General features: G+C 48.8%; 2 protein-coding genes across 2 annotated transcripts; both read left to right on the forward strand.

Moving 5' to 3' along the window:
* The first annotated feature begins 430 nt into the window (after window positions 1-430).
* Window positions 431-1666, forward strand: LOC137306684 (relaxin-3 receptor 1-like). Its single transcript, XM_067976026.1, has one exon. It carries the CDS (start codon window positions 431-433, stop codon window positions 1664-1666), a length of 1236 nt encoding a protein of 411 aa, XP_067832127.1.
* Window positions 1667-11260: 9594 nt separating this feature from the next.
* Window positions 11261-13749, forward strand: LOC137306744 (relaxin-3 receptor 1-like). Its single transcript, XM_067976111.1, has one exon. It carries the CDS (start codon window positions 11582-11584, stop codon window positions 12752-12754), a length of 1173 nt encoding a protein of 390 aa, XP_067832212.1. The 5' UTR covers window positions 11261-11581; the 3' UTR covers window positions 12755-13749.
* Window positions 13750-23962: the final 10213 nt, after the last annotated feature.

Genomic DNA, 23962 nt, shown 5'->3' on the forward strand with positions numbered 1-23962 from the left:
ATCTGCACTCACATAACCAATAAGAAAAATAAAGACTTGCATTTCTATAGCACCTGTCACAACCTCAGGACGTCCCAAAGCGCTTTGCAACCAATGAAGCATTTTTTTGAAGTGTAATCACTGTTGTACAGTAGGAAACGCGGCAGCCAATTTGCGCACAGCAGGATCCCACAAACAGGAAAGAGATAAAGACCAGGTAATTTGTTTTTAGTTGGTCGAGGGATAAATATTGGCTCAGGACAACGAGGAGAACTCCCCCGCTCTTCTTCAAACATCCACCTGAGAGGGCAGATGGGGGCCTGGGTTTAACGTCTCATCCGAATAAGGACTCTGGTATCTGAGGCCATTGTAGATGTCACTATCCCTGATGATTGATTGATCCTAATTGCAGGCTGGTATGTTGCTTTAGTTTGGTACAACCCAAGTAGACATGTCGGAAATGCTGAGTGATTGGTTTCTTGACTACGATGCAAATGACAGCTACTGGGAAGAGAAAAACAGCACAGTGCCCTTAGAACTGGGCGATATTGGTGCTCTAGGAGCATCCTATACTGTTTTACGAATTGTCATAGTCCTAACGTACTCCTTTGTTTGCGCCGTGGGGCTCTTTGGAAACCTCCTGGTTCTGTACCTCATCAGAGGGGTCAAGGGGCAAAACAAGTTCACCATCAACTTCTTCGTCTTCAACCTGGCGCTGACCGATTTCCACTTCGTCCTGGTGCTGCCCTTCTGGGCGGCCGAGGTCGCCCTGGACCACAGCTGGCCCTTCGGCAACGCCATATGCAAGCTAGTCCTCTTCATCACCGTGCTCAACATGTACACCAGCGTCTTCTTCCTGACCGCCATGAGCGTCAGCCGGTACTGCTCGGTGGTGCAGACCCTCAGGCCGGGCAGGACCTCCCTCAGACCGTGCATGGTAAAATGGGTCAGCCTCATGATCTGGCTGGTTGCTGTTGCAGCCAGTTTACCCCCGGCCATATATTCCAGGACCATCAATATTCAGGGCGAGGAACTGTGCATCCAGAAATTCCCAGGTCAAGAATATTGGCTGGCGCTATATCATGTTCAGAAGATCATAGTGGCTTTCATAATCCCCCTGATAGTCATATCTGTATGCTATTTATTGCTCCTAAACTTTCTATGGCACCATAATCTAAGCAGCAACAATCCAAGGAGACAATCCAAAGTTACCAAATCCATTATAATACTAGTGCTGTCCTTCTTCCTCTGTTGGCTACCCAACCACGCCATAACCTTCTGGGGGGTCTTGGTTAAACTGGAACTGGCCCATTGGGACAAAGCCTACTACATCACCCACACCTACATCCACCCGTTGACCATCTGCTTGGCCAACACCAACAGCTGCCTCAACCCCATCATCTACTGCCTGATGAGGAAAGAATTCAGGAAGTCTTTGAAGAATCTCTTCTGGAGGGCCTCCTCCATCAGTTACCCTTGGATGTACCTATCTTCTTCCTGCTACAAGGATCAAAATGAAGACAGCCAGGTTGCTATCCCCCTGAACCAAATGGACAGTAAACCAGAATCCAAGGTCCACAGCCAGAAATGTGACACTCTGCCTGCAACCACCACCAGTGTGTACAAAGAAACTGATCGACATTTTCCTCCAAAACCCGGCCATCCAGGGGATGTGGACTACATCTGACGCTCAATTAGACAGAGGCGCACTGTATATTGTTAGGACAAAGAATTACATAGACAGAACCAGGCCATTCGGCCCTACTGCTCCATGCTGGTGTTTATGCTCCACATGAGCCTCCTCCCACCCTATCAGTATATCCTTCTATTCCTTTCTCCCTCATGTATTTATCTAGCTTCCCCTTAAATGCATCGATACTATTCACCTCAACCACTCCGTGTTCCACATTCTCACCACTCTCTGGGTAAAGAAGTTTCTCCTGAGTTCCCTATTGGATTTATTAGTGACTATCTTATATTTATGGCCCCTGGTTTTGGTCGCCCTCACAAGTGAAAACATCTCTACCTCTACCCTATCGAACCCTTTCATAATCTTAAAGACCTCTATCAGGTCACCCCCTCAGCCTTCTCTTTTCTAGAGGAAAGAGCCCCAGCCTGTTCAGTCTTTCCTGATAGTTAGAACCTCTCAGTTCTGGTACCATCCTTGCAAATCTCTTTTGCACCTCCTCCAGTGCCTCGGTATCTTTTTTATGATATGGAGACCAGAACTGTGCACAATAAGAATATATCCATCAATGAATCCCACAGGGATCTCACAAAAAAAGATCAGATTCCACTTTCCTCCTTCCCGCTCCACCCACCACCCCAAATCTAACTCATTGCCCTAGGGTAAAGAAATCTGGTGGCAAGACGATCAATGATGCTACCCCCCGAGTAAAGGGCAACGATCCACGAGAGCCTACAGTCAACTGGAGTGGCATAGAAGGTAGTTGCTATGGGATTGTTCATTTTCTCTTTATAAAACACTGGTTAGGCCCTAGCTGGAGTATTGTGTCCAATTCTGGGCACCGCACTTTAGGAAGGACGTCAAAGCCTTTAGAGAGGGTGCAGAGGAGATTTACCAGAGCGGTACTAGGGATGAGGGACTTCAGTTATGCGGAGAGACTGGAGAAGCTGGGATTGTTCTCCTTAGAGCAGAGAAGGTTAAAGGGGAGATTTGATAGAGGTGTTCAAAGTTCTGAAGGGGTTTTGAAAGAGTAAATAAGGAGAAACTGTTTCCAGTGGCAGAAGGGCCAATAACCAGAGGACACAGATTTAAGGTAAATGACAAAAGAACCAGAGGCGACATGAGGGGGAAAAATTTTACACAGCGAGTTCTGATCTGGAGTCCACTGCCTGAAAGGGCGGTGGAAGCAGATTCAATAATAACTTTCAAAAGGGAATTGGATAAATACTTGAAGGGGAAAAATTTGCAGGGCTACGGGGGGGAAAGAGCAGGGGAGGGAGTGGGGCTAATTGGACAGCTCTTTCAAAGAGCCGGCACAGGCACGAGGGGCCGAATGGCCTCCTTCTGTGCTGTGCGATTCTGTGAGTGGGCAGGTTCGGATTGAGGCTACATCGCTGGCTCACGAGTCTATTGCAGATGGTAATCCTGATTCACCGCAGTACAGCCGCAAATGTCAGAGGGCTTGTTGGAGGTGGAGTAGAAAGGGAGGTGGTCTTGATGCCGCCCGGTCCAACGCTTTGAATTAAAAAAGGTTTCCGGGCTCCCACAGGATGGGAAAAGAGGCCAATTCCCATCAGTATCACAGTGCAAAGTGGGACATAACAACTTAATAGATGACAAGAGCACAAGCTCAATAAACCAGAAAGAGAGAATAATTAGTGACGATAAATAAATGGGAGGAGACCAGAGATAACTCAATAGAACTCCATTAGGAGTGATTCTTAAATTAGAAAACCAGTTGTAATTATTAGGTTTAGTTACTAGTTGAATGGTTATGTTTCTCAGTGCTGTGTTCGGTTTAGTAGACAACCCGGTAATCTAACAAAGGCTTCAGGTCACTGCTGGCATCGATCCCTCATCAGACCCGTTTCGTTACTGGAAATATCCATCGTTCAAGTAGTGTAATTTGTCTATAAAATTATTTAGGAAAGAAACACTGATATAGCTTGCAATAAATAATCGGTGATTCTTAATCATAAGTGTTCCCCTAATGTTTTAAAGAGCCCTGTCATTGCTAAGACATATGAATGACTAGTGTATTGTTCGATTGCCGCTGTATGGAACTGATTGTATCATTAATACAGAGCCTTTGTTACCAATAGTCTACTCGTTTGAATTTATTGCTCTAAAGAGGTGTTGCAAAGCTCCCCATAAGCACCAACCCCCATAACAAAAATAGAATTTAGACAGAGGAGGGAGTTCCTTTAATAGTGTTGATTTGCTATTTGGCTTGTAATTTGGCAGCGATCTGTTATGTTGGTGGGTATCGCAGTGGGACCCGGAGTCAAGCCCATCCCAGAACGATTCTCCGCCTCCCGGTCAGCCGGGAAGGTCCTGTGGGAAGTGCGTTTGGCCACTTTTTATTGGGATAGGTCGAAGGTGCAAAAGAGCCCCATTTCAGCGCTGATTGGCAATATCATTCAGCAAGGCTACAGACGGGGGGTGAGAACTGTTACAAATCGATGCAGTAGGAGGTGCCGTTCAGAAGTTTCTGAACTGGTTGTTGGGGGCGGAGTTGGGCGAGTTCTACCTGACCTGGGATCAGTTGATGCTGCCTCTGAGTGTTCCAGATGGAAAATAGCCCACATCCCAACACTAAAGGTACTTCATGAATACTTAGAAAAGTTTATGGGCAAAAAACTTTACAGGAGATCTCTTAATAGGAACATCTGTGTTCTGTTAGCAAATATGCACTAGGTCCTGGAGTCCCCTTTAAAAGGACCCCATTAAAGGTTTGAATTCTGAACTAACAACTTGCATTTATATAGCGCCTTTTAACGTAGCAAAACGTCCCAAGGCGCTTCACAGGAGCAATTATAAAACAAATTTTGACACCAAGCCACATAAGGAGATATTAGGACAGGTGACCAAAAGCTCGGTCAAAGAGGGAGGTTTTAAGGAGCGTCTTAAAGGAGGAGAGAGAGGCGGAGAGGTTTAAGGAGGGAATTACACAGCTTTAGGGCCCAGGTGGCTGAAGGCACGGCCGCCAATGGTGGAGTGATGGAAATCAGGGATGCGCAAGAGGCCAGAATTGGAGGAGCGCAGAGATCTCAGAGGGCTGTGGGGTTGGAGGAGGTTACAGAGATAGGGAGGGGGGCGAGGGCCATGGAGGGATTTGAACAGAATTTGCCCAGAACACGGCCAGTGAATGTGCATTGTGTGGTTACCCACTTCCCTCTAATGGAGTATTAATTGATATTCACCATTACTACTACAGTCATTGTAGCGGAGACATACAGATTGGAAGGTCACAGGTTAGATCCCTTTGTATGTGCTGTTACCTGATTTTAAAAAAAACTTGCATTTATATAGTGTCTTTCACAACCTCAGGACATCCCAAAGCGCTTTACAGCCAATGAAGTACTTCTGAAGTGTAGTCACTGTTGTAATGTAGGGAAACGCAGCAGCCAATTTGCGCACAGCAAGATCCCACAAACAGCAACAAAATAAATGACCAGATGGTCTGTTTTAGTGATGTTGGTTGAGGGATAAATGTTGAACAGGGCACCGGGGAGAACTCCCCCCGCTCTTCTTCCAATAGTGTGGCCGTGGGATCTTTTACATCCACCTGAGAGGGTGGATGAGGCTCTGGTTTAACGTCTCATCCAAAAGAACGGCCTCTCCGAGAGTGCAGCACTCCAATACCAGGCTAGGAATCTCCAGCGTAGGGCTTGGAACCCACAACCTCATGACTTTAGTGGAAAGAGTGCTAACACTGAGCCAAGTCTGGCAGCTCAGAGATCACAATTGTCCTCAGCATCTCTGTGCTGTGGAGGGAGGAAATTGTCCCTACTGCTGACCAATATCCAATTCTAATTTTCTAATGTTCTCCCTCCAGCCAATTAACAAAGATTGATCGGGAAAACAGGGCAAAGGAACCAAAGGCGACATGAGGAACAACTTTTTTTCACACAGCGAGTGGTTAGGATCTGGAATGCGCTGCCCGAGGGGCAGATTCAAAAGGGAACTGGATAAGTACTTGAAAGGAAAAAAAATTGCAGGGCTATGGAGGATAGGTCAGGGGAGCGGGACTAGCTGGATTGCTCTTGCATAGAGCTAGCGTAGACTCGATGGGCCGAATGGCCTCCTTCCGTGCTGTAACCTTGCTATGATTCTTAAGTGTGAGGCGACGGAAGTGTTACAGGAAGTGAGTGTGACACTTACAGGAAGTGTGACACTTATAGGAAGTACTGCAAGACATTTAATACGTTATGGAGATATATATGTAACTGTTTGTCTCTCTCACTCGCTGTGCACTTTTCTTATCTATCTACTCTATTTTGCTCTCTGTCGCTGTTTCTCCATACGGTCAGTGTTTCTATTGCATGGCCTCTCTGTTTCTCTTGATCCCTTCCCCTGTTTCCTCTCTGGCACATTCATTGTTTCCTCATTTCTATTTGTCCCCTCAATCGGTCTCTCTTCCTGTGTCTCGCGCTCTCTCTCTCACCCCTCCCTCTTTATCTTGTTTTTGTTTCTTTCTCTCTCTCGCTCTATAATATTTGGTTCAGATAATTGTCCTCAACATTCCTTGGCTGTGGAGGAAGGGAATCAGGCAAGGTGCCTATTCCTGATCAATATCCAATTCTGATTTTATGATTTTCTACTTTCCGTCAATCACCAAAGAGTGATAGAGAAAGTGTTACAAGAAGTAAGTGTGACACTTACAGGAAGTAAAGTTAAGGGCAAGACATTTAATGTGGCAGAAAGAGATTTAACGGTGAGGGGGAAGAATTAATCACCTGCATCCACTAAAGAGAAACCAGTAGCAAACCACAGGAAGGAGCTTCACATGCTATGGGCACTCCGTGCAACCCCTTGCAGACCCAGCATTCAACCCATTGAAGACCCAGCATGCCAACCATTGAAGACCCAGCATGCCAACCATTGAAGGCCCAGCATGCAACCCACTGAAGACCCAGCATGCCAACCATTGAAGGCCCAGCATGCAACCCACTGAAGACCCAGCATGCCACTCATTGAAGACCCTGCCTGCCAACCATCGAAGACCCAGCATGCCATTCATCGAAGACCCTGCCTGCCAACCATTGAAAACCCTGCCTGCCAACCATTGAAGATCCTGCCTGCCAACCATTGAAAACCCTGCATGCCACCCATTGAAGACCCTGCCTGCCAACCATTGAAAACCCTGCCTGCCAACCATTGAAAACCCTGCCTGCCAACCAATGAAGAACCTGCCTGCCAACCATTGAAAACTCTGCCTGCCAACCATTGAAGATCCAGCATGCCAACCATTGAAAACCCTGCCTGCCAACCATTGAAGGCCCTGCCTGCCAACCATTGAAGACCCAGCATGCCACCCACTGAAGACCCAGCATGCCAACCATTGAAGACCCTGCCTGCCAACCATTGAAAACCCTGCATGCCACCCATTGAAGACCCTGCCTGCCAACCATTGAAAACCCTGCCTGCCAACCATTGAAAACTCTGCCTGCCAACCATTGAAGATCCAGCATGCCAACCATTGAAAACCCTGCCTGCCAACCATTGAAGGCCCTGCCTGCCAACCATTGAAGGCCCTGCCTGCCAACCATTGAAGACCCAGCATGCCACCCACTGAAGACCCAGCATGCCAACCATTGAAGACCCTGCATGCCACCCATTGAAGACCCTGCCTGCCAACCATTGAAAACCCTGCCTGCCAACCATTGAAAACCCTGCCTGCCAACCAATGAAGAACCTGCCTGCCAACCATTGAAAACTCTGCCTGCCAACCATTGAAGATCCAGCATGCCAACCATTGAAAACCCTGCCTGCCAACCATTGAAGGCCCTGCCTGCCAACCATTGAAGGCCCTGCCTGCCAACCATTGAAGACCCAGCATGCCACCCACTGAAGACCCAGCATGCCAACCATTGAAGACCCAGCATGCCACCCACTGAAGATCCAGCATGCCAACCATTGAAAACCCTGCCTGCCAACCATTGAAGACGCTGCCTGCCAACCATTGAAGGCCCTGCCTGCCAACCATTGAAGACCCTGCCTGCCAACCATTGAAGATCCAGCATGCCAACCATTGAAGATCCAGCATGCCAACCATTGAAGACCCTGCCTGCCAACCATTGAAGACCATTACCAACAAGCCAGGGGATCAACCCTGGTTCAATGAGGAGTGTAGAAGAGCATGCCAGGAGCAGCACCAGGCGTACCTAAAAATGAGGTGCCAACCTGGTGAAGCTACAACTCAGGACTACATGCATGCTAAACAGCGGAAGCAACATGCTATAGACAGAGCTAAGCGATTCCACAACCAACGGATCAGATCAAAGCTCTGCAGTCCTGCCACATCCAGTCGTGAATGGTGGTGGACAATTAAACAACTAACGGGAGGAGGAGGCTCTGCAAACATCCCCATTCTCAATGATGGCGGAGTCCAGCACGTGAGTGCAAAAGACAAGGCTGAAGCGTTTGCAAACATCTTCAGCCAAAAGTGCCGAGTGGATAATCCATCTCAGCCTCCTCCTGATATCCCCACCATCACGGAAGCCAGTCTTCGGCCAATTCGATTCACTCCACGTGATATCAAGAAACGGCTGAGTGCACTGGATACAGCAAAGGCTATGGGCCCTGACAACATCCCAGCTGTAGTGCTGAAGACTTGTGCTCCAGAACTAGCTGCGCCTCTAGCCAAGCTGTTCCAGTACAGCTACAATGTGGAAAATTGCCCAGGTATGTCCTGTCCACAAAAGCAGGACAAATCCAATCCGGCCAATTACCGCCCCATCAGTCTACTCTCAATCATCAGCAAAGTGATGGAAGGTGTCGTCGACAGTGCTATCAAGCGGCACTTACTCACCAATAACCTGCTCACCGATGCTCAGTTTGGGTTCCGCCAGGACCACTCGGCTCCAGACCTCATTACAGCCTTTGTCCAAACATGGACAAAAGAGCTGAATTTCAGAGGTGAGGTGAGAGTGACTGCCCTTGACATCAAGGCAGCATTTGACCGAGTGTGGCACCAAGGAGCCCTAGTAAAATTGAAGTCAATGGGAATCAGGGGGAAAACTCTCCAGTGGTTGGAGTCATACCTAGCACAAAGGAAGATGGTAGTGGTTGTTGGAGGCCAATCATCTCAGCCCCAGGGCATTGCTGCAGGAGTTCCTCAGGGCAGTGTCCTAGGCCCAACCATCTTCAGCTGCTTCATCAATGACCTTCCCTCCATCATAAGGTCAGAAATGGGGATGTTCGCTGATGACTGCACAGTGTTCAGTTCCATTCGCAACCCATCAGATAATGAAGCAGTCCGAGCCTGCATGCAGCAAGACCTGGACAACATCCAGGCTTGGGCTGATAAGTGGCAAGTAACATTCGCGCCAGATAAATGCCAGGCAATGACCATCTCCAACAAGAGAGAGTCTAACCACCTCCCCTTGACATTCAACGGCATTACCATCGCCGAATCCCCCACCATCAACATCCTGGGGGTCACCATTGACCAGAAACTTAACTGGACCAGCCATATAAATACTGTGGCTACGAGAGCAGGTCAGAGGCTGGGTATTCTGCGGCGAGTGACTCACCTCCTGACTCCCCAAAGCCTTTCCACCATCTACAAGGCACAAGTCAGGAGTGTGATGGAATACTCTCCACTTGCCTGGATGAGTGCAGCTCCAACAACACTCAAGAAGCTCGACACCATCCAAGATAAAGCAGCCCGCTTGATTGGCACCCCATCCACCACCCTAAACATTCACTCCCTTCACCACCGGCGCACTGTGGCTGCAGTGTGCACCATCCACAGGATGCACTGCAGCAACTCGCCAAGGCTTCTTCGACAGCACCTCCCAAACCCGCGACCTCTACCACTTAGAAGGACAAGGGCAGCAGGCGCATGGGAACAACACCACCTGCACGTTCCCCTCCAAGTCACACACCATCCCGACTTGGAAATATATCGCCGTTCCTTCATTGTCGCTGGGTCAAAATCCTGGAACTCCCTTCCTAACAGCACTGTGGGAGAACCGTCACCACACGGACTGCAGCGGTTCAAGAAGGCGGCTCACCACCACCTTCTCGAGGGCAATTAGGCATGGGCAATAAATGCCGGCCTTGCCAGCGACGCCCACATCCCGTGAACGAATTAAAAAAAACATTGAAAACCCTGCCTGCCAACCATTGAAGACCCTGCCTGCCAACCATTGAAGGCCCTGCCTGCCAACCATTGAATACCCTGCCTGCCAACCATTGAAGATCCAGCATGCCAACCATTGAAGATCCAGCATGCCAACCATTGAAAACCCTGCCTGCCAACCATTGAAGACCCTGCCTGCCAACCATTGAAAACACTGCCTGCCAACCACTGAAGACCCTGCCTGCCAACCACTGAAGACCCTGCCTGCCAACCATTGAAGATCCAGCATGCCAATCTCTGAAGACCCTGCATGCCAACCATCGAAGACCCTGCCTGCAACCCATTGAAGACCCTGCCTGCCAACCATTGAAGACCCTGCCTGCCAACCATTGAAGATCCTGCCTGCAACCCATTGAAGACCCTGCCTGCCAACCATTGAAGACCCTGCCTGCCAACCATCGAAGACCATGCCTGCCAACCATCGAAGACCCTGCCTGCCAACCATCGAAGACCCTGCCTGCCAACCATTGAAGACCCTGCCTGCTATGGTTACAGCTGACAGAAGCAAGGTTTTGTACATTCCTGTGAATTTAATACAAAATTGATGGGCAGGAAAAGACCAGCTGGTCCATGAAGCCTGCCCCACACCATGATGGCCGGGGCATCATTACCAAACACCTTCTCCCTCCCCTCCCAACCTCCCGCAGCCGTGTAATCTCCACGGAGAAAGGAGAATAAAACCCAGGGCCAATAAGGGAAAAACACTCTGGAAAATTCCTCTCCGACCCCCTCAGGCGATTGAAACCAGTCCAGGAGATCACATGGACCAGGTGTTAGCTGTAAAGCCACTAACATTCTAGATGATGCGATCTCTGTCCCAGTCAGGGCCGGGTCCAGCTCCCTCTTTTTAAGGTGTGCAGAGAGTCAGCACCCACTACTGGCAACACTCTACTATTCTCTGGGAATAGTAGAGCCTCCTAATACCCAGTCTATTCCTACTCTTGCGTTGTTCACACAATGGACACACAGGGCGACACCTCACTGGGAAACATTGCAATGACAATTGCTGTATAATCGGGGAGTATTTGATATTGAACCTTTGGATGTCTGTCCAGACAATTCCTCACGGCTTTGTAAATCTGCAAACTCTGTGGAATAGTTTGAACGCTGTCATCAAGGCTTCACTGCATAAGAAAAATATTCCGATTTATCCTTCTCGAATCCAAAGTGGGTGTGAGGTCATCCAGTTTAGATCCGAGAGAGACAAATCGGAATATTTTCTCGACGGTGAGAGGCTAGGAGCTGTGGGGGAGTAAGAGTAAGGGGAAGATGTCTCCTCGCTTTGTCTTGAAGGGAGTGAAGATACATGGAGATACCACTCCTTCTCTCCTCCACTCCCCCCAACAATCACAACCAATAAGCATTGAGTCCCTGCAGGAATTTTCCGCCTCCTTGGAGAATTAGACCGAGCTGGGAGCAGAGGATGTCAAAACAGTCCAGAGCGACCGGTGAATTCCAATCGCTACTTAAAAGTTGGCTGAGCGGGGGTGGAAGTGACGCCGGGTGTGTGTGTGTGTGTGTCAGAAAAAGAGAGAGAGAAACCTTGCAGAAGTCAGAGAGGAGTGGAAAGATTCGTCTTGAGGCACAGAACGAGAAGGGGGACTTACAAGGCGAGGAGCCTCAAAATTTAACCAATTGAGGAGGGAGGACCATTGCAGCCGGAGAGCTTCCAAGGTTGAATAGCGTCTGGAGGACCCAGAACAGTAAAATCAGACCAACTAACTTGCGGTTCCCTTTTCTAAGTTCTGCTACTGCAGTTTGGGGCAATGCAGGCGGGTATTGACCAGTCGGTGAGTTCCATGGAGACTTCCAATGGCACCTCTCTCGCAGGGACCACCTCTCTGGAACGGCCAGTGGGCGATCTGCTGCTACCGAACGGTTCGCACGTTTTACGAATCGTTATGGCGCTACTGTACTCCGTCGTTTGCGCCGTGGGGCTCTTCGGGAACCTCCTGGTTCTGTACCTGAGCAGAGGGATCAACGGGCGGAACCAGTTCACCATCAACTTCTTCGTCCTCAACCTGGCGCTGGCCGATTTCCACTTCGTCCTGGTGCTGCCCTTCTGGGCGGCCGAGGTCGCCCTGGACCTCAGCTGGCCCTTCGGCAACGCCATGTGCAAGCTAGTCCTCTTCATCACCGTGCTCAACATGTACGCCAGCGTCTTCTTCCTGACCGCCATGAGCGTCAGCCGGTACTGCTCGGTGGTGCAGACCCTCAGGCCGGGCAGGACCTCCTTCAGACCGTGCATGGTAAAATGGGTCAGCCTCGTCATCTGGCTGGTTGCCGTTGCAGTCAGTTTACCCCCGACCATATATTCCAGGACCATCAATATTCAGGGCGAGGAACTGTGCATCCAGAAATTCCCAGATGAGGGATATTGGCCAGAAGTCTATCAGATCCTGAAAATCCTGGTGGCTTTCATTTTGCCCTTGATGGTCATATCTGTAAGTTATATTTCAGTCCTATTCCTTCTAAGACGCCATAATCCAAACGGTGAGAATCCAAAAAGGGCATCCAATGTTACCAGGTTGGTCATAATCATTGTGCTGTCCTTCTTTCTCTGTTGGCTACCCAACCACGCCATAACCTTCTGGGGGGTCTTGGTTAAACTGGAACTGGCCCACTTGGACAGAGCCTACTACATCACCCACACCTACATCCACCCGTTGACCATCTGCTTGGCCAACACCAACAGCTGCCTCAACCCCATCATCTACTGCCTGATGAGCAAAGAGTTCAGGAAGTCCTTGAACGACCTGTTATGGAGAATCTGCTCTGTCACTTCCCCCTGGATGGGCCTGCTTTCTCCCTGCTACAGGAGCCAGAGGGAAGAGGGGCAAGTTGTGATCCACCTCAACCAAATGGACAACCAGCCCGGCTACAGTACCGGAGGTGACAGTCTGCCTTCCACCACCTCGGCCGTTGTGCAGAAAATCTAACGGACCCTTGCATATGTCTGAATAGCATCCCTTATTACACAGTTAGATAGCCAACATTATATTGGGCAGAGAACGCAGCAGTTAAGGTCCTGGTGGAAGCCGGACTCCATCCCAGAAAAGGCCCTCAGACCCCGCATTTTCTTCTCTCTCCTGCTTGTTAATCAAATTAGCTTGGGGCAAATCAAAGATCAGACCCGAACGCCAGCCGCCAGATCAAGGGGCAATTCCTTGGCAAACGGGGACCTCTCCACTCCCAGTCAGACTCAGTCAGGTCAGAGTTGGACCGTCTTACGTTCCCGAGGGAGGTGCCGTTCAGAGGCGTCGGATTGTTATGGGGGGGTTTACTCGGCTTCTCCTCAGGGATTGCTCGAAGACGCCAAGTCGCCAGAAACGAAGGCTCTCATTGGGCCCTCGTTTTTCACGAGATCCGCGAGCGTTGATGGTAATTGGTGTTAGCGAACGCCAGGTCGTGAGAGTTGGACATGGAGATCCAACAGCAAGTGTGACCCCAATGGGAATCTCCTCGTCTTTTGTCTATTTGACACAAACTAATGGAGCATTGATCAGGTTCCCATGGCAGATTAACCAGCTCCCCCTTCCCCCCCGCTCCGGGGTACATCTGAATCTTACAACCTGCGCCCTCTTACACAAGGCATCACTTGACCAAACCCTTGAGATTGTCAACTGGTCAGTGACCAGAAGACCGTCCCAAAATAAGGAAAAACGGACTTCCAACATGAGCAGACAAGTAATAACTCAACAGAGCTTGTTAGTAATACTAGTTGAAATGACTAGATTAGTTACTTGTTGACTGGTTAAGCTCCTCACTGTTTGGTAGTCACCAGTGCCAACCATTCATCAGGACCTGCTGCCTTACCAAAAATATCCTTCAGTCAATCAATGTATCCCATGTAATTGCTCCGTGAGACAATCCTTGCTATTGTCGGGCATGAATTTTTATTGATTTTCTGGGGATAAAATGCCATTTTAAGCAATTCTGTTTCAGCCTGTGAGTTGCTGTGACTGGTGTGTTGTTGGTGTGTTTATATGAACCAACAACAATAACTTGCATTTATATAGCGCCTTTAATGTAGTAAAACGTCCCGAGGCTCTTCACAGGAGCGATTATCAAACAGAATTTGACACCGAGCTACATAAGGAGATATTAGGACAGGTGACCAAAAGCTTGGTCAAAGAGGCAGGTTTTAAGGAGCATCTTAAAGGAGGAGAGAGAGGCGGAGAGGTTTAGGGAGGGAATTACAGAGCTTAGGGCCCAGGCAGCTGAAGGCACGGCCGCCAATGGTGGAGCGATGGAAATCGCAAGAGGTCAGAATCGGAGGAGCGCAGAGATCTCGGAGGGTTGTAGGGCTGGAGGAGGTCACAGAGATAGGGAGGGGCGAGATTTGAACACGGGGATGAGAATTTTAAATTCGGGACTGGGAACCGATGTGGGTCAGCGAGCACAGCGGGGTGATGGGTGAACGGGACTTGGTGCGAGTCAGGATACGGGGTACCAAAGTTTTGGATGAGCTCAAGTTTAGGGAGGGTGGAAGGTGGGAGGCCGGCCAGGAGGGGATTGGAATCATTAATAATGGTATTAACTGTTAGGAGCAGTCTGTATGTTAACTTAATGACCTGTTTTTAATTCACTGCTCCAAGGAGGGATTTCAAAGTTCTTTACAATGACCCCAGAGAGGGAGGGAGACTGAATCTCATAGCCCCAAGTCCCAGGTTGGCATATTGGTAACTGGCCTTTAATTCCAGAGGGAGAGCAAGGGGACAAAGAGATGGGATCTCAATAGGCGTATCTCTTATTCTAAATCATCCTCTATACCCCGTCTGTTAACAAGTCCGTATATAGTATTGTTATATTGCACCTCCAGTCTCAGAGTGTAAGGCATAGCTGGCTGGATCCCAGTTATACTCTCACTGTGAATTACAGTGTCCACCAGGGGAGAGTTCTGTCAGCTTATCCAGTTGTGTAAAGGTTGCAGTCGGAGAGTACGACATAATCTCACAACATTGGGAAGATTCTGCAATGTGTTTAAACACTCGATGTTGGAGTATGTTTATACACTGGAGTTATACTCACACTGTCTCACATCCCACTGGAGTTATACTGACACAGTGTCACACCCCACTGGAGTTATACTCACACTGTCTCACACCCCCACTGGAGCTATACTCACCCAGTGTCACACCCCCACTAGAGTTATACTCACACAGTGTCACACCCCACTGGAGTTAAACTCACACAGTGTCACACCCCCACTGGAGTTAAACTCACACAGTCTCACACCCCACTGGAGTTAAACTCACACAGTGTCACACCCCCACTGGAGTTAAACTCACACAGTCTCACACCCCACTGGAGTTAAACTCACACAGTGTCACACCCCACTGGAGTTAAACTCACACAGTCTCACACCCCACTGGAGTTAAACTCACACAGTGTCACACCCCACTGGAGTTAAACTCACACAGTCTCACACCCCACTGGAGTTATACTCACACAGTGTCACACCCCCACTGGAGCTATACTCACCCAGTGTCACACCCCACTGGAATTATACTCACACAGTGTCACACCCCACTGGAGCTATACTCACACTGTCTCACACCCCCACTGGAGCTATACTCACCCAGTGTCACACCCCACTGGAGTTATACTCACACAGTGTCACACCCCACTGGAGCTATACTCACACAGTGTCACACCCCCACTGGAGCTATACTCACCCAGTGTCACACCCCCACTGGAGTTATACTCACACAGTCTCACACCCCACTGGAGTTAAACTCACACAGTGTCACACCCCACTGGAGTTATACTCACACAGTGTCACACCCCCACTGGAGCTATACTCACCCAGTGTCACACCCCCACTGGAGTTATACTCACAGTGTCACACCCCACTGGAGTTATACTCACACTGTCTCACACCCCACTGGAGTTATACTGACACAGTGTCACACCCCCACTGGAGCTATACTCACACAGTGTCACACCCCCACTGGAGTTATACTCACACAGTGTCACACCCCCACTGGAGTTATACTCACAGTGTCACACCCCCACTGGAGTTATACTCACACAGTGTCACACCCCCACTGGAGTTATACTGACACAGTGTCACACCCCACTGGAGTTATACTCACACAGTCTCTCACCCCCACTGGAGTTATACTCACACAGTGTCACACCCCACTGGAGTTATACTCACACAGTGTCACACCCACACTGGAGTTAAACTCACACAGTGTCACACCCACACTGGAGTTAAACTCACACAGTGTCACACCCCACTGGAGTTATACTCACACAGTGTCTCACCCCCACTGGAGTTATACTCACACAGTGTCACACCCCACTGGAGTTATACTCACACAGTGTCACACCCACACTGGAGTTAAACTCACACAGTGTCACACCCACACTGGAGTTAAACTCACACAGTGTCACACCCCACTGGAGTTATACTCACACAGTGTCACACCCCACTGGAGTTATACTGACAGTGTCACACCCACACTGGAGTTAAACTCACACAGTCTCACACCCCACTGGAGTTATACTCACACAGTGTCACACCCCCACTGGAGTTAAACTCACACAGTGTCACACCCCCACTGGAGTTAAACTCACACAGTGTCACACCCCCACTGGAGCTATACTCACACAGTGTCACACCCCCACTGGAGTTATACTCACCCAGTGTCACACCCCACTGGAGTTATACTCACACAGTGTCACACCCCACTGGAGATATACTGACAGTATCACACCCCACTGGAGTTATACTCACACAGTCTCACACCCCCACTGGTGCCAAGTCTGATCATTACTAATATCACACAGTACAATTTCGTCCCAGGTAACTATTGGACCTCGGGCGAACACCATGCTGACTGGACGTTAGTCCCCAGATTCAGTTCCGATCATCGTTACCACCGAGTGTGTTTGGAATCTGGAATAGAAATCTTCACTCCGGCCTCGACCTGAGCTGCAACGATATGAATTGGGGAATAACGTCACTCAACGAAGAAAGTCATCAGTCTGTCACTAAAACCGTCTGCCGTGGGGACTTTTCTGAGAAGCACTAAGATGTTCCATTTATTATTCTCTCTCTTTCAATCTTTGTGCCTTTCTCTCTCCTAGGTGTCTAGTGCTCTCTCTGCCTCACTCACTCTTTGTATCTTTATCTATAACTCGACTCCCTCTTTTTCTCCCTCTATCTCTCAGTTCTCTCTCTTGCTTGCTCTATTGCCACCTCTCTCCATTGTTCTCTCTATCTCTCTATCTCTTATTCACCCCTCTCTCCTCTCTTTCTCTCTCAGTCTACCTCTATCTCACGGTCCCCCTCTCCCTTTCTGTATCTATTTTTCTATCTATCTCTATCTCCCTCCTCTCTTTCTCTCTCACCCTCTCACAATTCCTCTCACTGTATCTCCTTTTTCTACCTCTCTCCCTCCTCTCTTTCTCTCTCACTCTATCGCAGTTCCTCTTTCTCACTGTATCTCCTTTTCCTACCTCTCTCCCTCCTCTCTTTCTCTCTCACTCTATCTCTCAGTTCCTCTCACTGTATCTCCTTTTCCTGCATCTCTCCCTCCTCTCTCTCTCACTCCATCTCTCAGTCCCTCTCTCTCACTATATCTCCTGTTCCTGCCTCTCTCCCTCCCCTCTCTTTCTCGCTCTATCTCACAGTTCCTCTCTCTCTCTATCTCTCAGTTCATCTCTCTCTCTCACTCTATCTCACAGTTCTTCTCTCTCTCTCACTCTATCTCTCAGTTCCTCTCTCTCTCTCACTCTATCTCTCAGTTCCTCTCTCTCTCTCACTCTATCTCTCAGTTCCTCTCTCTCTCTCACTCTATCTCTCAGTTCCTCTCTCTCTCTCACTCTATCTCTCAGTTCCTCTCTCTCTCTCTCACTCTATCTCTCAGTTCCTCTCTCTCTCTCTTTATCTCACAGTCCCTCTCTCTCACTGTATCTCCTTTTCCTGCCTCTCCCCTCTCTCTCTCTCTCACTCCATCTCTCAGTTCCTCTCTCTCTCTCACTCTATCTCACAGTTCCTCTCTCTCACTGTATCTCCTTTTCCTACCTCTCTCGCTCCTCTCTTTCTCTCTCACGCTATCTCTCAGTTCCTCTCACTGTATCTCCTTTTCCTGCATCTCTCCCTCCTCTCTCTCTCACTCTATCTCTCAGTCCCTCTCTCTCACTATATCTCCTGTTCCTGCCTCTCTCCCTCCTCTCTCTCTCGCTCACTCTATCTCTCAGTTCCTCTCTCTCCCTCACTGTATCTCTCAGTTCCTCTCTCTCTCTCTCACTCTATCTCTCAGTTCCTCTCTCTCTCTCTCACTCTATCTCACAGTTCCTCTCTCTCTCTCACTCTATCTCTCAGTTCCTCTCTCTCTCACTCTATCTCTCAGTTCCTCACTCTCTCTCACTCTATCTCTCAGTTCCTCTCTCTCTCTCACTCTATCTCTCAGTTCCTCTCTCTCTCTCTCTCTCTATCTCACAGTCCCTCTCTCTCACTGTATCCCCTTTTCCTGCCTCTTCCCTCTCTCTCTGACTCCATCTCTCAGTTCCTCTCTCTCTCTCACTCTATCTCACAGTTCCTCTCTCTCACTGTATCTCCTTTTCCTACCTCGCTCCCTCCTCTCTTTCTCTCTCACGCTATCTCTCAGTTCCTCTCACTGTATCTCCTTTTCCTGCATCTCTCCCTCCTCTCTCTCTCTCACTCTATCTCTCAGTCCCTCTCTCTCACTATATCTCCTGTTCCTGCCTCTCTCCCTCCTCTCTCTCTCTCTCATTCTATCTCTCAGTTCCTCTCTCTCACTCTATCTCACAGTCCCTCTCTCTCACTGTATCTCCTTTTCCTGCCTCTCTCCCTCCTCTCTCTCTCTCTCACTCTATCTCTCAGTTCCTCTCTCTCACTCTATCTCTCAGTTCCTCTCTCTCACTCTATCTCTCAGTTCCTCTCTCTATCTCTCAGTTCCTCTCACTGTATCTCCTTTTCCTGCCTCTCTCCCCTCTCTCTCTCTCTCACTCTATCTCACAGTCCCTCTCTCTCACTGTACCTCCTTTTCCTGCATCTCTCCCTCCTCTCTCTCTCTCTCTCACTCCTCTCTCTCTCTCTCTATCTCTCCCTCCTCTCTCTCTCTCACTCTATCTCTCAGTTCCTCTCTCTCTCTCTCACTCTATCTCACAGTCCCTCTCTCTCACTGTATCTCCTGTTCCTGCCTCTCTCCCTCCTCTCTCTCTCTCTCTCTCACTCTATCTCTCAGTTCCTCTCTCTCACTCTATCTCTCAGTTCCTCTCTCTCACTGTACCTCCTTTTCCTACCTCTCTCCCTCCTCTCTTTCTCTCTCACTCTATCTCTCAGTTCCTCTCACTGTATCTCCCTTTCCTGCATCTCTCCCTCTCTCTCTCTCACTCTATCTCTCCCTCCTCTCCCTCTCTCGCTCTATCTCTCCCTCCTCTCTCTCTCGCTCACTCTATCTCTCAGTTCCTCTCTCTCTCTCTCTATCTCACAGTCCCTCTCTCTCACTGTATCTCCTTTTCCTGACTCTCCCCTCTCTCTCTCTCTCACTCTATCTCTCAGTTCCTCTCTCTCTCTCACTCCATCTGTCAGTTCCTCTCTCTCTCTCACTCCATCTCTCAGTTCCTCTCTCTCTCTCACTCTATCTCTCAGTTCCTCTCTCTCTCTCACTCTATCTCTCAGTTCCTCTCTCTCTCTCACTCTATCTCTCAGTTCCTCTCTCTCTCTCTCTCTCTATCTCTCAGTCCCTCTCTCTCACTGTATCTCCTTTTCCTGCACCTCTCCCTCCTCTCTCTCACTCCATCTCTCAGTCCCTCTCTCTCTCTCTCACTCTATCTCTCAGTCCCTCTCTCTCACTATATCTCCTGTTCCTGCCTCTCTCCCTCCTCTCTCTCTCTCACTCTATCTCTCAGTTCTTCTCTCTCACTCTATCTCACAGTCCCTCTCTCTCACTGTATCTCCTTTTCCTGCCTCTCTCCATCCTCTCTCTCTCTCACTCTATCTCACAGTTCCTCTCTCTCTCTATCTCTCAGTTCCTCTCTCTCTCTCACTCTATCTCTCAGTTCTTCTCTCTCACTCTATCTCACAGTCCCTCTCTCTCACTGTATCTCCTTTTCCTGCCTCTCTCCATCCTCTCTCTCTCTCACTCTATCTCTCAGTTCCTCTCTCTCACTCTATCTCTCAGTTCCTCTCTCTATCTCTCAGTTCCTCTCACTGTATCTCCTTTTCCTGCCTCTCTCCCCTCTCTCTCTCTCTCACTCTATCTCTCAGTTCCTCTCTCTATCTCACAGTCCCTCTCTCTCACTGTACCTCCTTTTCCTGCCTCTCTCCCTCCTCTCTCTCTCTCTCACTCTATCTCTCCCTCCTCTCTCTCTCTCACTCTATCTCTCCCTCCTCTCTCTCTCTCACTCTATCTCTCAGTTCCTCTCTCTCACTCTATCTCTCAGTTCCTCTCTCTCACTCTATCTCTCAGTTCCTCTCTCTCACTGTATCTCCTTTTCCTACCTCTCTCCCTCCTCTCTTTCTCTCTCACTCTATCTCTCGGTTCCTCTCACTGTATCTCCTTTTCCTGCATCTCTCCCTCTCTCTCTCTCACTCTATCTCTCTCTCTCTCTCTCACTCTATCTCTCCCTCCTCTCTCTCTCTCTCTCACACTCTATCTCTCAGTTCCGCTCTCTCTCTCACTCTATCTCTCAGTTCTTCTCTCTCTCACTCTCTCTCTCTCTCTCTCTCTCTCTCACTCTATCTCTCCCTCCTCTCTCTCTCTCACTCTATCTCTCCCTCCTCTCTCTCTCTTTCTCTCTCTCACACTCTATCTCTCAGTTCCTCTCTCTCTCTCACTCTATCTCTCAGTTCTTCTCTCTCTCTCACTCTATCTCTCAGTTCCTCTCTCTCTCTCACTCTATCTCTCACTCTCTCTCTCTCACTCTATCTCTCAGTTCCTCTCTCTCTCTCACTCTATCTCTCAGTCCCTCTCTCTCTCTCACTCTATCTCTCAGTCCCTCTCTCTCTCTCTCTCTATCCCACAGTCCCTCTCTCTCACTGTATCTCCTGTTCCTGCCTCTCTCCCTCCTCTCTCTCTCTCACTCTATCTCTCCCTCCTCTCTCTCTCACTCTATCTCTCCCTCCTCTCTCTCTCTCTCCCTCTATCTCTCCCTCCTCTCTCTCTCTCACTCTATCTCTCCCTCCTCTCTCTCTCTCACTCTATCTCTCCCTCCTCTCTCTCTCTCACTCTATCTCTCAGTTCCTCTCTCTCACTCTATCTCACAGTCCCTCTCTCTCACTGTATCTCCTTTTCCTGCCTCTCTCCCTCCTCTCTCTCTCTCTCACTCTATCTCTCAGTTCCTCTCTCTCACTCTATCTCTCAGTTCCTCTCTCTCACTCTATCTCTCAGTTCCTCTCTCTCTCTCACTCTATCTCTCACTCTCTCTCTCTCTCTAACTCTCAGTTCCTCTCTCTCTCTCACTCTATCTCTCACTCTCTCTCTCTCACTCCAACTCTCAGTTCCTCTCTCTCTCTCACTCTATCTCTCAGTTCTTCTCTCCCTCTCACTCTATCTCTCAGTTCCTCTCTCTCTCTCACTCTATCTCTCAGTTCTTCTCTATCTCTCACTCTATCTCTCAGTCCCTCTCTCTCCCTCTCACTCTATCTCTCAGTCCCTCTCTCTCTCTATCTCTCAGTTCTTCCCTCTCTCTCTCTCTCTATCTCACAGTCCCTCTCTCTCACTCTATCTCCTGTTCCTGCCTCTCTCCCTTCTCTCTCTCTCTCACTCTATCTCACAGTTCCTCTCTCTCTCTCACTCTATCTCTCCCTCCTCTCTCTCTCTCTCTCAATCTCTCAGTTCCTCTCTCTCTCTCTCTCTCTATCTCTCCCTCCTCTCTCTCACTCTATCTCTCAGTTCCTCTCTCTCTCTCTCTCTCTCAATCTCTCAGTTCCTCTCTCTCTCTCTCTCTATCTCTCCCTCCTCTCTCTCTCTCTCACTCTATCTCTCAGTTCCTCTCTCTCTCTCACTCTATCTCACAGTTCCTCTCTCTCTCTCACTCTATCTCTCCCTCCTCTCTCTCTCTCTCACTCTATCTCTCAGTTCCTCTCTATCTCTCCCTCCTCTCTCTCTCACTCTATCTCTCAGTTCCTCTCTCTCTCTCACTCTATCTCACAGTTCCTCTCTCTCTCTCACTCTATCTCTCAGTTCCTCTCTCTCTCACTCTATCTCTCAGTTCCTCTCTCTCTCTCACTCTATCTCTCCCTCTCTCTCTCTCTCTCACTCTATCTCACAGTTCCTCTCTCTCTCTCACTCTATCTCACAGTTCCTCTCTCTCTCTCACTCTATCTCTCCCTCCTCTCTCTCTCTCTCACTCTATCTCTCAGTTCCTCTCTATCTCTCCCTCCTCTCTCTCTCACTCTATCTCACAGTTCCTCTCTCTCTCTCACTCTATCTCTCAGTTCCTCTCTATCTCTCCCTCCTCTCTCTCTCACTCTATCTCACAGTTCCTCTCTCTCTCTCACTCTATCTCACAGTTCCTCTCTCTCTCTCACTCTATCTCTCTCTCTCTCTCTCTCACTCTATCTCTCAGTTCCTCTCTCTCTCTCACTCTATCTCACAGTTCCTCTCTCTCTCTCACTCTATCTCTCCCTCCTCTCTCTCTCTCTCACTCTATCTCCCAGTTCCTCTCTATCTCTCCCTCCTCTCTCTCTCTCACTCTATCTCTCAGTTCCTCTCTCCCTCTCACTCTATCTCACAGTTCCTCTCTCTCTCTCACTCTATCTCTCTCTCTCTCTCTCTCACTCTATCTCTCTCTCTCTCTCACTCTATCTCTCAGTTCCTCTCTCCCTCTCTCTCTATCTCACAGTTCCTCTCTCTCACACACGGGACTTTGTATCTCCTTTGTTTTGAAGCCATTTCTTTGCCTGAAACTCCCAATCAGAATCCCGCCTTGCCTGAACCTAGCGGAGAGAGAAGAGCTGTCTCCCCACATCTTGTGGATTAAATAAACCGGACAAGAAATCCTTTATAATACAGTCCTGTCCACAGCAACTACCACTGATGTGCAGCAGGAGGAGAATATCAGACACAATAACAACAGCTGGAAAATGTGGCAAGGATACACCACAATCTTACAAGCCATAGCGGAATCAAGGGAATCGAGTTTGAGTTACTGCCCGGAATTAACTCCTACTCACAGGGCTAGTTTATGCAAGGAATGGCAGGAGGGTCATTAACCAGAGGACACAGATTTAAAATAATTGGCAAAAGAACCAGAGGGGGGGAGATGAGGAGACATTTTTTTTTAACGTAGCGGGTTGTTCTGATCTGGAATGCACTGCCTGAAAGGGCGGTGGAAGCAGATTCAATCATAACCTTCAAAAGGGAATTGGATAAATACTTGAAAAGGAAAAATTTGCAGGGCCATGGGGAAAGAGCAGGGGGAGAGTGGGACTATTTGGATAGCTCTTTCAGAGAGCCGGCACAGGCACGATGGGCCGAACGGACTCCTTCTGTGCTGTAAGACCCTCTGATTCTATTCTATGCCTTATCTCGCTCTCTCCACTATTTCCAGTTTCCTAAGGCATTAACTCTATGCTTCTACTACCTTTCTCAAATGCCTGCTCTTCATTTGTCATCTGAGACAGCTTTAATGGTCAGAAGGCCAAGGATGTGAGACCCTTTGGGCTAAATTCCACATTGGTTCCTACGACAATAACAACACAACTTGCTTTTATACAGGGCATTAAATTTAGTCAAACGTTCCAAGGCGCTTCTCAGGGGCGTAAGTCAGACAAAATTTGGTAGCGAACCACATAAGGTGTCCTGGGGCCGATATTTATCCCTCAACCAACATCACTAAAACAGATGATCTGGTCATTATCATGTTGTGGGATCTTGCTGTGCGCAAATTGGCTGCTGCGTTTCCTACTTTGCAACAGTGCTTCAAAAAAGTACTCCATTGGCTGTGGGGCGTCCTGAGGTCGTGAAAGGCGCTATAGAAATGCAAGATCTTTCTCTGCTTTCTTTTGTTTAATGAATGTTTTTGTCAGTATCGTTTTATTGAGAGCCCGACATACCAAAGGAACATCACAAAATGATACTGATCTATTACACAGCGTTCCAGTACTGTACAACAGCACAAACCGCAACCTCATTCTACTGATGCCCTCACTGTCCCTGAAC

The sequence above is a fragment of the Heptranchias perlo genome, chromosome 44 (genome assembly GCF_035084215.1).
Source record: "Heptranchias perlo isolate sHepPer1 chromosome 44, sHepPer1.hap1, whole genome shotgun sequence".
NCBI classification, from domain to species: domain Eukaryota; kingdom Metazoa; phylum Chordata; class Chondrichthyes; order Hexanchiformes; family Hexanchidae; genus Heptranchias; species Heptranchias perlo.